Source organism: Octodon degus, unplaced genomic scaffold, assembly GCF_000260255.1.
Source record: "Octodon degus isolate 3935 unplaced genomic scaffold, OctDeg1.0 scaffold00008, whole genome shotgun sequence".
Taxonomy (NCBI): Eukaryota; Metazoa; Chordata; class Mammalia; order Rodentia; family Octodontidae; genus Octodon; species Octodon degus.
In genome coordinates, this window is record NW_004524584.1 from 18,788,451 (window position 1) to 18,806,914 (window position 18,464).

General features: G+C 52.6%; 1 protein-coding gene across 2 annotated transcripts in view; it reads right to left on the bottom strand.

Moving 5' to 3' along the window:
- The window catches only part of Lpcat1 (lysophosphatidylcholine acyltransferase 1), a 33,413-nt gene extending 17,980 nt beyond the window's left edge, over nt 1-15,433 (bottom strand). Inside the window, exon 1 of one of the 2 annotated variants that reach the window (XM_023706511.1) lies at nt 15,306-15,433. Coding sequence is in view for 1 of the 2 variants with exons in the window: in XM_004625270.2 (XP_004625327.1) it covers nt 14,639-14,773 (135 nt within the window). In the remaining variant the exon portion in view is untranslated. Of the gene's footprint in view, nt 1-14,638; nt 14,899-15,305 lie in introns of those variants that run through there. The other variant, XM_004625270.2, reaches the window with a different exon arrangement.
- Between the last annotated feature and the right edge of the window lie 3,031 nt (nt 15,434-18,464).

Consider the following 18,464-nt stretch of genomic DNA (forward strand, 5'->3'; position numbering starts at 1 on the left):
TTTCTTGGGGTTCACCCTCCTGTCCGTGGGGGTCACCTTCCTGCAGTTACAGGAAAGTTGCCTCAGTGCAGAGGCCCTTATGACCCTGTGTACCATGGGAGGTACCTGGTAGGTGACACCCTGGCATCATGAGCTGCCTGTACAAATGGGGATAGGGACAAGTTGGCCTAAGGCATGGACACAGAACACAGGACAATGGTAGTGTTCCCTCAGTGACAATGGCAGGGGCTTTGGCTGAAGGTCTGTGGGCATGGACACCAGGCCAAGGGATACTGAAGACCTGCAGACTGGCCTGCAGGATCCTGCTGTTACAAGTCCCAACACTGCCAAAAGGCACCAAGGAGTCAATTAAGGAGTCACCTGCTCAGACTGGTCTGCAGTTACTTCTCACTGCTGGTGAGAGGGGGCTATGGGACCCGCTCTGGGGATAGGACCAGGACCAGTCACCCCAGACATGAGCCCAGGGACCTGGAGGGACAATTGCTCTGCTGATGACAGTGAATCAGAGCCATTATGGTGACAGCCACCATATCACCATCTCTCCTGGACACACTGCATGTAAACACACACATACAAACACACATGTGCCACCCTCACTATCACCCCGGATGAGCCAGGAAATCTACTGCTAGGAATGACGCTGTAATAGCAGTAGAACAAGGCCTGGCTGTCTCCTGCAGTAGGACTGTCCCCTGTCACAGCCACCTGTGCACATGGCCTGGCCCATACAGACACAAGTAGACATCTGGGTTCTCCAAAACAGTAGACCACATGCTAGCTCATAGAACGTGCTTAAGTAAATACAATAGAACTGAAATTATCCTATGCATATTATTAGACCATTTTGCAAAGGAATTAGAAAACAAAAGCAAAAGAAATCACAAAAACACATGGAAACTAAATAGCACCCTCCTAAAGAATCAATAGGTCACAGATGAAATTAAAGCAGAAATTAGACCGTTCCTACAGTTAAATGATAATGCTGATACAACATACAGAAACTTATGGGACACAACGCAAGCAGTGCTGAGAGGGAAATTTATCAGGAAAACAGAACTTATCAAGAGAGCTCAAATAAACCACCTAATGTTAAACCCCAAACTTTTAGAAAAAGTGCAAGTCAAACCCAAAGCTTGCACAGGGGAGGAACTTATAAAGATCAGTGCAAAAATTAATGCAGTAAAAACAAAGAATCACTGAATCAAAGAGCTGGTTTCTTTTTTTTTTTTGTGGGCTCAGGTTGCCTTCAGCGCAGGTCTGGATTGGCTTGCGTATCTGGGTATCGAACCACAGCACCCTGAGACTGACTGCTTTGTTTAAGCAGGCACTTAAACAACTGAGCTAGTGGGCAGGCCCCCAAAGAGTTGGTTTCTTTTTTTTTTTTTGTGGTACCGGGGATTGAACTCAGGACCCTGCACTTGCCAGGCAAGAACTTCTTCTACCGAGCTATCTCCCCGGCCCAAATATTTTTTGAATCAGACTTTTTTTTTTTTTCCAGAACCGGGGATTGAACGCAGGTCCTTATGCTTGCCAGGGAAGGGCTTATTCTACTGAGCCACCTCACTGACTAGAGTTGGTTTCTTGAGAGACTAAATGAAATTGACAAACCTTTAGCCAGCTTGATCAAGAAGACTTAATAAATCCATACAATTAGAAATAAAAAGGGTGAATCACAACAATCTTGTAGAAATCCAGAATACCTACACAGAAGAAGTGGATAGACTCCTAGATACACATGAATTACCACCGCTGAATGAAGATATAAAAATTCTAAATAATCTTATATCAATGAAACTGAAAATGTAATTAAAAACCTACAGTTAAAAAAAAAATCTACTGTCATGGCTTGGGGTTTCTGTAAGGCAAACAATATTGGACAGGATATTTTTTTTTTGGCAGTACCAGGGATTGAACTCAGGCCCTTGGGCTTGCCAGGGAAGCACTTATTCTACTGAGCTATCTCCCTGGCCCAGGATACATTTTTATAATATTATTTTATAATGAGTCACCCAAGAATCATATACAAGAAGTGCAGGAAATCTATCCACACACCAAATAGTAAAGAATCTAGTGGAGGGCCGAGACCCTAATACCCTGCATGAGTCCAGATGGAAACCTAGAGCTCATAACAATGCTTCCAGCAAGTCTACCCAGAGGCCTACAGCCCACAACAAAGTCCCATGCAGGTCTGCTTTGCAGATCTGTGCTGGAAAAGCTCAAAGGTCGGTGGTGGAGCTGGGAAGTCTATGCCAGCGCGACGAAGGCTCTGTGCTAGCAGGCTGAGGGATCTGAACTGGAGCCAGGAAGCAACACTCAAGGTAAGCACCGGAGCTCCCGCAAAAGTACCACAGCCATCCTCAGCAACAGTGAGGTCCCGAGCTCCTCCAGTCATGAGGAAAGCTGAGTTCCATCAGGAAAGCCAATGTGACAAGCTTCTCTTGAGGGCGCCATCTTCCCCTCCAGAGCCAGGGAGCGATGCTCAGATGAGGACCAGAGCTCCCCCAGAGTTCATCGGGAAAGCCAGCAGGACAAGATCCTCCAGCAGAACAGCCCAAGAGAGCTAGCAGCCCCAAACACCCCTAACAGCTTCTCCAAACAGCATCCCTAACAGCGTTTTAGCAGCTTCTGCTGTTCTGCCTTTATGCTGCTGGCAGCTAATACCAGACTAAATGGACAAAAACTGAAAGCTTTCACTCTAAAATCACAAACAAGACAAGGATGTCCAATACAACCACTTCTCTTCAGTATAGTTGTAGAAACATTATCGAGAGACATTAGATAAGAGAGAGAAAGAAATAAGGCTAGAATAAGAAAAAAGTTAAATTGGGCTGGGGATACGGCTCAGTGGCACAGCACTTGCCTGGCAAGTGTGAGGTTGTGAGTTTGATTCCTGGTATCAAAAAATACAATAAGTAAAAAGTTAAATGATCATTATTTGCAGATGACATGATACTCTTCAGAGAAGACCCCAAAACCCCACCAAAAGACTTGTATATTTAATAACCAAATTCAGTAGGACAGCTGGATACAAAATCAACACTCAAAAATCAATAGTCATGGGGCCGGGGAGATAGGTCAGTAGAATAAGCACTTCCCTGGCAAACACAAGGGCCTGAGTTCAACCCCGGTTCCACAAAAAAATAAATAAATAAATAAATAAATAGTCTTTCTATACATGAATAACAAATTCACTGAGGGAAATATCTTTCACAGTAGCATAAAGAAAAACAAAACACACAGGAATCAAGCTAACAAAGGACGTAAAAAGAAGACAGACGAGGATATCAGAAAACAGAATGATAGCCCTTGTTCTTGGGTAGGAAGAACCACTACAGTAAAAATGGCGTGCCTACAAATGTTGTACAGATTTAATGCAACCCCAATCAAAAGAGCAACAGAATATAACTTATAGAATTAGAGCAAAACAATCCTAAAATTCATTTGGAAGCAGAAGAGACCGAGGATAGCAAAGGCACTTTTGGGCAACAAAGGCAAGGCAGGGGCATCACAAGCCCTGACTTGAAATTATATTACAAAGCTATTGTGATAAAATCAGCATGGTACTGGGGGGAAAAAAGACCTGAGGATCAGTAGAACAGATTAGGAGATGCAGAAACAACTACAAATGCACTCAGCCACCTTATCTTTGACAAAAAGTCCAAACAGGGCCGGGGAGATGGCTCAGTAGGATAAGTGCTTGACTGGAAAACGCAAGGATCTGAGTTCAATCCCTGGTTCCGCCAAAAAAACCAACCAAACAAACAAACAAAACAAAAACAAAAACAAAACAAACAAACAAAAAAAACCCCAAAAAACACAACAACAAAAAGTCCAAACACCTTCACTGGAAGAAAGGTAGCCACGCGTGTGCGCATGTGTGAGAGACAGGATCTCTCTATGTAGTCGAGGCTGGCCTCGGCCTCAGCCTCTGGCTGCCAGGATTACAGCTGTGTGCCACCATGTCCAGCAATAGCCTCTCAATTAATGGTGCTGGAAAAGCTGGCTTTCCACATGCTAAAGACTAGAACTAGACCCACTGCCTCTCACCATGCACTAAACTAAAATCCAAATGGACCACAGTCCTAAATACTGAAACAGAAACGCAATCTGCTGTAAGATAAAATAGGTAAAATTATTGAAGAAACAATATAGGCAGAGACTTTATAAACAAAACCCCAATCGCATAGGAAATATTGCAAATATCAACAACTGGGATCTCATTAAAAAGATTTTGAATAACAAAAGAAACCACCAACACGGTGGAAAAACAACCCACACAGCAGGAAAAAAAAAATTGCCAGCTGTCTTTCAAAGGGCTAACATCTAGAATACATCAAGAGTCTGGCCAGATAGCTCAGTGGATTAAAGTGCCTGCTTAGGCAGACGCAGGGGCGGGCTGAAAGCTCAACCCCAAAAACCGGCCCGCCCACACTGACAAAATGAATGAAAACAGGGGCAGTGACACAGGCAGGAAAACAAAACAAGCGGGAAGCCAAAAAAAGGACAAGCACAAACACACACACACACACACACAGACACACGAAAACATACAGGAAAAACAACAAAAAAAAAAAAAAAGGAAAAAAACAAGGACAGAAAAAAAGTCAAAAGCCCCCAAGTGAAGCCCAAAACCAAAAACAGAGACCCCAAACGAACACAAACACCGCAGAGAAAAGACAAATAGCAAAAAAAAAAAAGAAAAAACACCCAAAATTAAAAATCATGGCAGAGAAGCAAAAGAAAAAGACACTAAAAAAGGACACAACCCAAAGAAGAAGAGAAGGGAACAAGAAACAAAACAGGAACAAAAGCAAGAGCGAATGGCAGAAAAAGAACCCGCCCACACGAAAAAGGCAAAACAACAAGAGTACAACAAGAGAAAAAAAAACCCAGAAATACCTCAAACATCTAGGACAGGACCCCACCCAAGAACAACCGAAGAGAGGCAAACACACAGCCCACTGAGCGTGTCACTCTGCAGGGAAGCGAAGGAAACAGAAACCTGCAACCACACTCCAGCCAGAAGCAGCCACACAACAATCCCCCAGCCTCAACCTCCACACCGCCAGGCCGCAACCCTCCAAGGCCAACCAACGAAGAAGGCGCCAGGGAGCAAACCAAACCCCCTCTGCAGACCACAAAGAGACAAGAACCGAAAAGCTAACAACCCAGTCCCCCCCGGAGCTCACGCGAAAAATGAAAAACAACACAGCAGAACAATAGCCACATGCCCAAGGCAATAACAACACAACCCGGAATAGGAAAAAAGCGCAAACAGCACAAACCACAAGCAAACAATGAAAGCATAAACAAAATCGGGGCCTACAGGGGCAAGGCTGGCTGCCAAAAACAAAAAAGCACGACGGCCACAAACAACCAACAGAACAAACTCCTACGCAAACGCAACCACACCCAAACCATACTCCAAAGCCAAAGAAAAACAAAACAGGCAAAGAAAACAGCGGCACGCCCCTGACACAAAGCCAAAAAGAAAATAAAGACAGAACCATCTAAAACACATGGAAAAAAACAAAGAAAGCGCCAAAACAGAAAGAACAACAACGGAGGGAGCGAGCAACAGAGACGGAAGGAAAAAAAAAAAAGGAGACAAGAACCAAAAAAAAATCTAAAAAAAGCATAGCAAAAAAGAAGAAACAGCCGCAGAAAGAGCAAAGAAGAAAAAGCACATAACAGGCAAGAACAAGAAACCCAGATCAAAAACTCAGACCAAAAAAAAAAAAAAAAAAAAAAACTGAAAGAAAAACCAAAGACTCAGGGGCTGGTGAGATGGCTCAGTGGTCTAAAGCACCTACTTACAACAAGCTTAGCAAAGCACAGGGACCACGGTTGGATCCCCCAGCACCACATGCCAGCCAGCCCCGCCCTCTGGTGGGCTGAGCTGGCCACACACGCGCGCGCGCACACACACACACGCATAAATAAATAAAATTAAAAAAATATATAAGGAGGGGGAAAGCTGAACATGGTGAAGCCTGTCTATAATCCCAGCACTCAGGAGGGTGAAACACAGCTACACAGTAAGTTGAAGATCAACCTGAATTACAGAGGGAGAACCTGTCTAAAAAAATTTTAAAACTAATTTAAAAGGAGGGTAAAAGGAGTGGAAGGAAGGGGAGGAGACTGGAGAAAGAAGAAGCAAGGTATGTTTTGTATAGGGACAAATTCCCTATGATGAATGTGATCATTATGCGTATTTTAAGCAGAGCAATAAAAGTAATTAATGAAAAAGAAATATACGAGCAGGTATCAGATGTTAGGTGTGGTTCAGATACAAACGCATCACCAGGGTGAGCACCAATCCTCAGGCACCGTGCTGGGAGGATGAGGGGGCGCCATAGGAGGCCCGGCTGCAGACCCCGCAGCGGCCAGCCTGCAGGGTGCTGGTGAGCAATGGCGGCCATGCGAACACTGCCTGCGCTTTGGCTGACCCATCTCATGAGCACCTGGCCTTCGCTGGCACTGGACATGCGCGTGGGACGACACTCACACTGAGCTGGACAGAGCAAGCTGTCCCGGCCCACTGGTCCAGAATGCGATGTTGGGCCTGCGCCTCACGCCCAGACTTGGTGACGCCAACTGATCTCCCTTTGTCTCTGCCCTGTGAAGTGCCAAAGAGACAAGATCCTGTTCTGGACAGATTTCAGGAGGCCCTCCATGCCCACGTGCTGGGGACACATCGCGGTGGCAGCTGGCTGGTGATATGGTCTACAGCAGGCGCAGCCCGAGTACAGGAGTACAGAGCCCACACGCAAGGCCACCAAGTCAAAGGGGAAGACTCCTCTCTGCCCTGTGCTCTGTATGCCCGCTGGGAAGCCCTCCTGTCCCCAGCAGTGTGGTCTCTATTACCCACGGGCATGATGGGATCCCTTCTCACAACTCACTGGAGGAGCAGTCCCCGAGAGCGTGCGTGGCCTGGGTCCTGTGCTGGGTCACATGGGTAATGTCTGTGTGGACTGTATCAGCGACCTCGCATACCCAGCCTGGGGAGCCAGTCAGACCATTGGGGCCATCACAGAGACAGTGTGAGTGTTGCTGGTGGCAGCAGAGCTGGAAGCCACCCAATGTGCCCCCAGGGGACAGGTGAGTGGAGGATTCTCCATGGGACAGCAGAAGGTAGAGTCATGAGTGACACAGGACAGGTCCCCAGTGGAGCACTCAGATAAGGCTCGAGGGGCACGGTGACTCTGCATCTGAGGGTGTGTTGTCCATGCCCAGCTGAGTATGTGCTAGGGGCAGGTCACCCACAGGTGCAGAGCCTGGGGGGACAGAGGTTGTAGTGGGGCCAAGCAGCATCTGAAGGAAGCCAGCCAGTGAAACACCCCAGATCCAGAGGTGAAGAACCAGGGCATCTGCCCAGTATCCTCCTGTCCTGGGCAGTGACCTGCTGCATAGGTGCTGGGGCCCGAAACCAGGAGCCAGGATCTGGGCTACCCCCCAATCCTACCACTTGGGATAAGTGCCCCAGGCTGGACCTTCCAAAAGGGGCACCAGCTCGATCTAGCCTGGCTTGGACCCTACTCAGGGGTGACCAGCCATAGAGGGGAAGCAATGGAGCCCTCACATAGGAGAGAACCCAACGTCGGATGAGGTCGCATGGCCAGTGAGAGGCGGGGTTGGGGGGATGTGGGATGCTAGGGGATGTGATGTGCCCTTCTCAGCACACCTCTACCGGACACTGCCTTCCCTGACACAGGGTCCTACCCTGCCCACATTCCAGAAGGCAGTGTAACTGCAGCCCAGCAGGGGGCAGACTTGGACCCCCATGGCTCAGGCACAGGAGGTTTTGTCTTCCCTGTGCCCAGCCAGGGGCATGGCCTTGTCCCTATAGAGCCCAGCAGCACCCCTGGGATCCCCTCTCATGGGCACAGTCATCCTTGGGTCCCATCCCAAAGGGTAGGCACCTGGAGTCAAAGCTTCGCCTCCAAAACAAATGCGGAACCGGCCCAAGAGGGTCTCCTATTCTCTGTATCTGGGGCCACTGAGGACAGAGCTGCTTGACCCCCAGAGCGTAGGGTGTCCTCATGACCCAGAAGGCATCAGGGCTGCTGCAGCTCAGGATGGTTGTCCTGCTCTGGAACAGGGCTGTGAGTCACGGAAGCACAGCTGGGCGAGCAGAGGAGGAGCAGCCCACATGGGGAAGCCAGGCCCTCGAGGGCCTCAGAGGTCTCCAGGGAAGCCTGGTCATCTGCTTGGATTTCTGGATCAGATCAGAGATGAAAAGAAAAACTCCACAGAACCTCCAGCAGAGTGAACAGTTGTCTTCAGAGTACAGTCCGGTCATTCAAAGGCCGGAGCAGAAGCGGGATGAGAATGCAGGACTCCGGGCGGCTCCTGGACAGGCTCTCCCAGCCCAGCCACTTCTGAAGACACAGCCTGGAGCAGCCCACTGCCCAGCTGGGGGTGGGGGCCGGGCCACCTATGGTTCTGTTTCTCACACATCTGGGTTTCTTTTCGCCTGAGTCGCTCGTTTATTTAAATCCTCTGCCCAAATTTATGTGGTATTCGTGTTTCTCTTCAACACGGCACAGCGCTGGCCTTGGCCTTAACGCTCCACGTGTGCGCTGGAGCTCCTGGGCCCTGCGTGACTGCGTGACGGTCATCTTCCCCGGGACTCTCACGCCATCCACAGCTACCTCTTAGCTCTCCCACTCACATCTAAAATTAAGCGGAGCTTCCTAAGGCAGAGCTATTCTTTCTTTCAAACCTGCAACCAGCCCCAACTCCCAAGTTGCTGCCACCTCCATCCGTCCCCACCATCTGGATTGGAGAGCCCAGTCCAAGGCTTCTCCTCTATGGCCTTCCCGTCTTCCGTTCCCATCACCTACCAGCAAGGCTGGCCTCGCAGCACAGTAACGCTATCCAGCACTGCCTCAGCCATGTTCAACACGGCACTGCTGCAGAGGCCACCCAGGCACGCACCCCACAACCACGGGTACCCAAGAGACTTGCCACCACACCACCCCTGTGGCCCCATTCATGGCCCACTCAGCCATGGTCCTGCCCAGCTCCAGTCTGGGTCTGGTGCCTTGTCACGGGGACAGCACAGTAGCACAGGGCACCCTCTGGGCGATGGCTCTGAAGTGCCCCGATACGCGATCGGGACCAGAGTCACTGCGGCCGCATGCTCAGCCTGGCTCGCCACACACAGTGCAGTCAAACACCTCCTGGCAACTCCTCACGTGCTGGCTGGGTTCCCACAGGTGGCTGCTGGGACTCTGTGTCCCATTCTGTCCTGTGTCACACATGGCCTCAGAGATACGCGGTGAGTTCCTTCCTATAGGAGTGGGCTTTGGGTGACATGCTGGCCCAGAGGCAGCCACCCAGGCGATGATGAGCTGCAGCACTGTGCAGGACAGAGGTGCTGGACTCCTGGAAGGAAGGACACCTGTGCAGCCTCGGCACCCTAACAGCTGCCTACAGACAACAAACCTGAAGCAGGTGGCCCATCTGGTGAGGGGACACTGGGCTGCGGACAAGAGCCAGCAGGTTGGCAGGGGCCAGGAGCCCCCGTGCCTGGCTCTCAGGTAGGCTTGAGGTAGCTAACATTCAGCAGCCTGGGGGCTTCAGGGCCAGGAGGGTAGGAGGCCCTTGAGCCTAGCATTGCAACATGAATCCACAGCCTCACACACTCTAGATCCAGCCACCTCTGAAAAAGCTACACCTAGGACTACACAGTGCTTTGGGGTACAGGCGCAGTACTGTATTTATGGCTTACAAAACAGTAATAACATCATGGAGTTCCGGAGGAGGTTCAGGGGACTTGGGCCAGCAGAAAAGAGGCCACACTCCCAGTCACCTGCTGTGGGGACAGCACCTGTGCACCCCCAGCCTATGTATGGACAAGGTAGAGGCTGCCTTCACATCCCCTTTAGAGGCTCATGGGGCACAAGGCTGGCGGGCCCTCCTACTCCACAGTCGGGGTCTTGGTGAAGACAGCTTGCTGACAAGCTGTGGGGTGACATGCACTGACCTTTCACCCCATCCCATCAGCCCAGCAGTGCACCCTTAGCCTCCAGCTCTACCCTGCAGCCCCCAGGGCACAGAATACAGGTCTGACTGGCCTCTGACACAGGTGACATCATTCAGCAGATGCTCAACACCTGCAACAGACTGGGGTCAGAGGTCAAGGAACAGAGATGGCTCAGCTGTGAAGATGCAGCTGCCCAGACACTGCATGGGCATCCAGGCGCACAGACTCGGGGCCCATAGGAAAGGGCACAGGGGCACGGGCACTCACACGGAGAAAGGTCTGTTTGACCTTTCAGTCCAGCTGAAGGAAATGGGGGTAGGGTATTGGAAGCCTGGAAGTCCACGCAAAGGCCCTGTGGTGGTACCAGCCAGCAGTGAGCCTGGGCAGCCACAGCCCAGGTCTGTCCCTGCTTCCTCCAGGACCGGGCTGGTGGGCACAGGCTGGGCACCCCCTAGTTGCTCTCCTGGGCTTCCTCACTCCTCTTCCCCACTGTGCAGGTCATCATAAACCTCATTGCCTTAGGATACTTGGGACGCCTCAGGGAGGACCAGGGCTCTGGCCTGTGGGTTCCACAACTCCTTCCCCCAGTCCAGATGTGAAATCCCAGTTACACCAGAACAGCTGTGGTCTGGGGGTGGGGGGATGAGGGAAGGCAACTCCTGTCAAACTGAGGCAGATATTCTAGAGGTGAGGGTATCTTGTGAAGTGTAACTTCAGGCGGAGGAGATACGTTATTGGCAGCCAGACTCAGTGCTACTGCTGAGCCTGGGCCCAGATCTGACCCCCCTCATCACACTCCTGGGGAGGTGCTGCACACCAGTATGTGGCACTGCTGTGGGAGGTGTGGCCATGGTCCAGAGAACAGGACTCAAGGCCAGTTAGGATGGCAACAAGGGCTTCTGCTTGGGCCACAGGCAGGCACCACAGGTAGGCACCACAGCTCCACCCCAAGTGAGACTGCACATGCCAGGGGTGCTGTTCCCAAGGAAGGGCCCAGTGCCAACACAGGAAGGTGACCTCCATTCCTTCCAGAGGTCACTTTGGGGCCAGTCCCTTGGCCTAGATAGGATCCCAACTCCTAGCCCTGGGCTCTGGTAGGGGATGAGAGAGTGGGTGGGGGACAGCAGTGGGGGCCAAGGGAAACACTGCGGACCACAGCCAGCCCGCAGCTCTGCAGGACCCTTCCCCAGGATGCACAGTTCCACGTGTGGCTCAGCTGGGCAGGGAAGACCCGCCTGGGACTGTCACCAGGGTAGGCCAGGACCTAGCCCGGCCTGCGCGCAAACAATCCTGAACCCTAGACTTCAGCGCTCCTCACTGATCCTGTCTGTCCCTGAAAACAACTGTAGGCCTGGGGTTAAGGTCTCTCAAACTTCCTGCTGCGGTCTCTCCCACCCCAAAATACATTCAGAAATTAGAAAAACTCAGAACACACAAGCATCAGCTGACAGCTACCCCTCCCCCCTGCACAAGGGACACCCAGTAAGAACTGATGGAACCGGTGCTCACCCCTGTGGCCAGCTCTGGTGGGCCTGGATATTCCTAAATTAAGGATGCTCTGTAACTTAATCACTGTATGAAACTGCCACAAAACTAATCTGTGTGTCAACACACTTCCATGTCTGAGTGTATCTACACAAATGCACACCTATTCCTATAAGAAGTACAAATTTCAGTGGGAAGGGCCCTAAACAGGTTAGAAGTCTCTTCTGCCATAATCCCCTTCCTGCCCTTCTTGTTTTGCATGCGCCCTCACCCCAGATGGCCTCAGCAAGCTGGAGAAGGTCACTCGCTTCCCAGAGCAGGTCTCTGTAAGGGTGGGCATGTGTCCACACTGAGCCAGACACTGGCTGGGAGACAGGCTCCAGTCCCCAGTCCTTGCATCTGTGACACAGGACCACTTGCTAAGCTGCCAGGGCTGCTGCTGAGTGACCAGAGGCAAGGACACTGGGAAATTCACTCAGATTTCTCCTGGGCACCCAGAGATCACCTGTGACACTGACACCTCAGGGCCATGATCCTGGTGCCCTAGGAGGGACCAGGCACTGTGCAGTTTGTCTCCTCTCTTCAGAGAAGTCTCCAATAGAGCATGTTGACCCTCTTGTCCCAGGGCTCAGGACCCACAGCCCTCTGGAACCCCAGCTGTGGTCCCTCTGCATTAGGTAGTGCGCGAGGCTGCACAAGGAGCTGCCCCTTGTACACCTCAAGCTCGAAACTCTACTGCCTGATGGGCACTGGGTACAGGTCAAGGACTGCCAGGCGTGTGCACCTGGGGCCTGCCAGCCAGGAGACCCAAGGGCCTCCCAGCTCCAGGATGGCCACATCCTCCCAGAGGAGAGAGGCGGGGAGGGTTCACAGTCTCATCACAGAGAGGGAGTGGTACAAGGAGGAGACACAGCCAGAGGACCACACTAGCCCAGGGCAGAGACTCTGCTTTCAGGAAGAAAACTCTCCTGCCGGGTCAGGAGGGGCAGGAACTCAGAAAAGGAAAAGCCCATTGGAGCCAGGCAGGAAGGACTCACATCATTGGTTCTATGGGAAGCAGCCCCAAACCCTGAGTGATTTAAAAAAAAAAAAAAAAAAAACAAACCCACTTCGGGGCTCTAAAATAACAGCGTAGCACATGGCTGCCAAGAATTTCAGCCGAAAGCCTGGGAGCCCAGGGCCTACCCCTAATCCACCTCTGCTTTGGCCAGGGGAAGAGATCTCACACTCTGCAGACCCAACGGCCTCCATCCCTCTGCTCAGTTCTTCTGTGTTGTTCTCTGCTCAGAGATGCTTAAGCTCCCACTCGATCTGCGGTAAATGACAGATGGCTGCCAGAGGCCAGGGTGGCCCGGCTGGCACTCATCCAAGCTACACAGCAGCCCCTCCCGGGCAAGGCGTGCAGGGTGAGCGGGTGCTGCCAGCTTATCTCCCTTGGAATTCAGGTAAGTGAGTTCCGCTGCCCTGGAGCGTTCAGTCTTAACACAGCCTGGATCCTACAGAAGTGCCAAACTCAGCCATGCTTCTCCTGAGACTGAGGCACCCACAACCTGGCTACACACTGCACACACAGATACACGGCATCACAGAAACACCTGTGTCTCCGACAGAGTCCCAAGCATGGTACAGGGGGTGTCCTGGGAGGACAGGGCACCCTTCCCACCTGCTCTGGTTAACCCCCAGATGCCGCCACCCATACCAGAAACAGGGCCTCAGCCTCAGAGGGACCTCCTGAGGAAAGAACAGCTTGGAGACATTCACCCCCAAACCTGTGACCTGAGCGCATGGGTGACCAAAGCATGTCCTCGGTTTCCACCCCAGAGCAGCTGGCAGGAGCTCATACCTGGAAGTGGGGGAAAGGGCTGGAGTGGGCAGGTGTACAGGCTGGGGTAGGACTAGGGCACACTGGGGAGACCACAGGATGGGGGTTAAAAGGCCAGCAGCATGGAGGACAACGGCTCCCATGCCTGGCCCTGTTCCAGGGGGAGCATTTGGGGGTGCTCAAGGAAGGGGAGGGGCAAATTAGGCATACAGAGATGACTGCTACAGTAACCCCTGCTCCCAGGCACAGCGAGCAGCAAGGACCCTGAGTCAGCAGGGAGGGAATCAGCCAGCAGGGAGGAAAGGAAGGACAGAAGCTCAGAGCTGAGCCCAGGGGCAGCACTGCTGGCTAGCCTGGGGCAGACACTCTCAGACAAGGGAAACCAGGGGCAGGGGTGCTTTTGGGGGCTGTCCTTCCCAACATTTAGTTCCCCTGCCTTCCCTCAGGTCACAAGCCCACCAAGGCACCTGGAAAAAGGGAGAGTCCAGCCCCACTTTAACAACTTTTGCTTCAGTGTGGTCAGATGAATGGCTACACCCATCTCCCCAGGGGCTTTCCTTGAGGAAAGCACCACTGGGTGTTCCATCAAGCAGCTCCCACAGCTCTTGGGCACGACTCTGAGGTACCATGAACCCCACACTCCAAGGGGGGGGGTGCAGAGTGGGGTGTCAACGTGGACACTCAGCACCGCAGAGACGTGTGAGTGGCTGAAGCTACAGGGACAAAGGGGCAAGTGTCCCTCCCTCCCTGACCGGGTCCTTAGCTTGGAATCCCACAGATGAACTTCAGGGAAGCCACAACCCCCTCCCACACGGGAACTAGATTGCATAAAGTTGATTCCGGTCACAGAGTCCCTGGGGACAGTCCCAGCCTGCGGTGCACTAGCAGGGGAAGCACAGGGCGAGCAGAGCTGGAAACCCCGGCCAAAGACCCCAGGCCCACACCCGCAGCCCTGGGAGGCAGAGTCGGCCTTGGGCTCCACGGCGCGAGGGAGCATTGCCGTGGCCGGGGTCAGGATCCTGGAAGGGGTTGCGGGCCATACAACCAGGAATAGGGTGCAGGCCTGGGAAGGGGATGCCGGCTATAAACCCGGGAAGGGGGTGCGGATCATACACCCTGAAATGGGGTGTGTTACCGGGAAGGGGGTGTGGGCCATAGACCTGAGTGAGGGGTGCGAGCAACAGACTGGGAATTGGGTGCGCGCCCGAGAAGGGGGTGTGGGCCACAGACCTAGGAAGGGCTGTGAGCACGGGCGCTCGCGGCTTCAGGGAGCCTGGGGCCGAGGCCGAGCTCGCGTGGGGACCCCAGGACGCTTCTGCCCGCCAATCCCGCGCACCCACCTGGAGCTTCTGCACGGCGCCAAGACGCAGCTCGTGCACAAACGGGTTCCGCCCGGGGGGCGCCAGCCGCCCCGTGTCGCCCGCCCCTGCGCTGCACGCGGGGAAGGCGCGCGGCCCGCGGCCCTGGAGCCTCATGGCGCCGCCGGGGAGGAGGAGGAAGAGGCGGGTGGGCGGCGGGAGGACCCGAACGGCCGGCGCGGGAGTAGCGGGCGGCGGGATGCTCAGCGGCTGGGATGCGCGGTACACGAGATGCGCAGGCGCAGGCGGGCTGTGGTGACGTGGGCGGGGCGGGACCCCTTGTGGGCTGGGCGTCCTGAAGCTCCGCCCCCTCTGTCCGCGCCTGCGTCGTCCGGCCAGCGGGACACGCCTTCCCCAACCCGGTTCCCTAGTGGCTGTGGAATCCGCGATCTGGATCCGGCTGTGTTAACGAGAGCCAAAGCAAGATAGTTGTATGGGCTTTTACGAATCTGAAGAACCAGGAAAGAGGGGAGAGCAGGGCGGGCCTCGGGTCCCTTCTTGCCCCGGGTCCCTGCCCCTGGCTGTCCGGAGCCCTTCCTGACCAGATCCCATGAGGATGCAGACCGGTGGCACAACAGGGCCTCCTGAGCTGGAAGCCTGGCTGGGGTGAACTTCCCCAGAACCCAAGGAGACGAGGTCGAAAAACCACCTGCAAGTATGGCAGTGATGCGGGGGGACTGTGTCCTGTCCTCTCCCTAGCTCTGCTGGTACCACCCACAGCCCTTGGGTCTCAGGAAGCTCTAGGGGCTGTGATGAACACCACACACGCGCGCTCCGGATCTGCCTCGCCTACTCGAGCCTCTGGCGTTGCTCCAGCCCGGCCCTGAGGGTGGACATCACTCCAGGGCACAAAAGCCCTTCAGTTCCTCAGGCCACAACCTCTAGCTAAGACGCAAGTGGTCCAGAGGGGACACTGGTTGCATGCCAAGGCCAGAGGGCATCCGGGTGAGAATTCCTGCAGCCCAAGTCTTGGAGGACGAAAAAGTGGGTGCAGACGCGTTAGTTGGGTTTCCCCAGTTACACCTGCCCTGCTGTGTGAGAGGTCAACTTTGTGCTGGAGATGGGTCGGAGCTGTCCAGCCTGGGGCCATCACAAGGTGTCCCCAAGAGACTCTGAAGTCCCCAGGTCCTGAGTGATGGCAATGACTAGTGTCCTTGGAGGAAATGCAGCAGAAACTGTGTGAAGATGTGGGAGGCTGAAGTTCTCTCTCCTGGCCCTCAAAGCCCCAACCTGGGACATGGCATCAGAGCCATGAGAGGACACAGCTGTGTTTGCCCCAGCTGTGTTGTTTCTTACTCAGCCTTGGAGATGAAGTCTGTGGCTCAGGGCAGGTGGGATTGGGAAAGTGCCCCCTCCTAGCATCCACTGGGACACCGAGGTCTGAGGCCCTGTGCAAGAGCTGTATACAGGGATGTGCTCTGCCAGGGTGGTGACATTTGAGACATGGAAGGGGCTATCATGAGGAAGGCATCTGTCATATTCTTAATGCCCAGAAATGGGCAGGCTGCCAGGGTTACCTGGGAAGTCAGTGCATTTCTGCTGTACTAATAAGCCCTTGGCCAATCTGCGAGGGACAGGAGCCAGATGTCTGTGCCCGGGCCTGCGAAGCCCAAGAGCAAGGCACCAGCAGGGCTTGGCTTCTGCTCCCTTGGCAGCAGCTCTGGTTCTCCCTTCCTCTCTACCTCAGGTTCTCTTTTCTGTCTTGAGGTGGGTGGGCGTGGGGCTCATGGCCTCTTTTTGGGGTCAGGCGCTGGTTATTGACTGCTGTGCTCTGTCTTCCGAGTGCAGCCTTGTCCCGGCCAAGGATGTTGGAGTGCAGACTTCTCCTTTTTCCTTCCTGCAGAGTTTAATTTACTGTTTCCCAGGTGGTTCCTTCTGTGACCCACGTGTCTAGTTTTGAGTTAATGTTTGGAGACATACAGGTGTGTTTCTGTTATGAGTTTTAATGTAATTCCTTTGTCAACACATCATGTCTGTATGAGTTCAGTCCTTCTATGATCTGTAATTATGAACATTCATGTGCATAAGATAAAAATATTGCTCTGTTTAAGGGTGTTCTACGGATGCCAGCTAGGCCCATTTGGTTGACTTCTGTTTGTTTGTTCTTTCTATCTTTATTATTTTGTAATGTAGTCTACTAATAACAGACTGTAATCCCATAACTCTGAGAGGCAGAGGCAGGAGGATCACAATCTCAAGGCCAGCTTGAGCAACTTAGTAAGACCATGTCTCAAAATATAAAATAAAAAAGGGGGTGGAGATGTAGCATAGGGTAAAGGCCCTAGGTTTAGTCACCTGTACCACAAAAACAAAAATGAGACCAATTAATTGTGGGTTTAATTGTTTTATACTCCCACCCTGTTAATTTTTGCTTCCACTAGGCCCTGAGTGGATTGTGGTGTCCACCATGTGTTCATGTGCTTGCCCACCACCCACAGATCTTCAGTGGCCTGGCCACTGAAAGTCATTCTCTCACTGAAATATTTTTGTTTTTTATTAGTGGATTCACAGAGTTTTTATATATTCTGAATATTATTCATTTATTTATTTATTTGGTACTGGGGACCAAACTCGGGACCTTGTGCTTGTCAGACAGGCTCTTAAGCCACTGAGCTATCTCCCCAGCCCTAATTCTTTTATAGTATGTGTGATTTGGAAGCGTTTTTGTACCTGGTGTGTTTCCACTCTCCTAACATGTCTCACTTTCCTTTTTCCTTCCTTTCTCTTCACCCTCCCTTTCCTTCTTTTGAAAAATACATTGATTTGAAAAACCTCAGAGCCAAGTTGTCGATTTCCACAGAAAAGCCTAATGGCATTCCTGGGGATTGTGTTGACTACACAGACAAGGAGAAAGAAGTGACATTTTAACCACTGAGTGTTTGTTGTTGTTGTTGTTTGTTTGTTTGTATTTTAGGGAAGGGTCTATAGGGTGTTCAGGGTCTCACTGCTAGATCGGCTGTTTACAGCCTCCGAAGAGCTGGGATTACAGGCGTGCGCCACGCCCAGTCTCAATTGCCGTCTCTGCATGCTCCGGGGTGGATCCTACACAGTAGGCCCAGGGATTGAGTCCCAGCCTCTGGGCCTGCTTGCAGGCACTTTAATTCACTGAGCTATTTGGCTGGCCTACCCACTGAGTGTTTTTATCAGACCTGGAGCTCAGCCCTCCATTCATCTAGGTTTTCCTTCATGTTCCACGGTGTTTTGCAGATTTCCCAGTACAGATTCTTCACTTCCGTCAGGTGTACCATAAGTGATACTTTGGGGCCAGTGTAAGTGGTCCTTTTCGTTTGTTCAGCTCTTGCCTGTATGCCATGAACACAGAAGCCACTGGAGTGCAGGGACTGAGAAAGCAGAACCCCTGCCATGAGGTCTTCATCTCTGCAGGTTGGAGTAGACTTGGAAAATCCTGTGAAATCCTGTGTGCTCCTTCACAGCCTCCCTGCCTGTGTCCTCACCATGCCATTCCTTGCCTACCCTGGCCCGACCCTTCTGGGACCCTGGCCTGGTGCATGGAAGGGGGCTGCACTGTCTGTGCGCCCCCAGGTCCATTCACTGCCTGCTCAGTCCATCTCGCCTATCATGTCCCCAGGCTCCTCTGCTGTCATTGCTTAATAGGACACAGGTCTTCTTCTGTTTTATTTGTATTTTGAGACAGGCTCTCATTAAGTTGCTAACTTGCCTAGGCTGACTTTGCACTTGCAGTCCTCCTGCCTCAGCCTTCCTTCCGGGTAGCAGGCATTACAGGTGGGTGCCAGGTACCCGGCTAGCAGACAGCTTCATTGTAGCTGAGCTGTTCTTTGAGACAGGG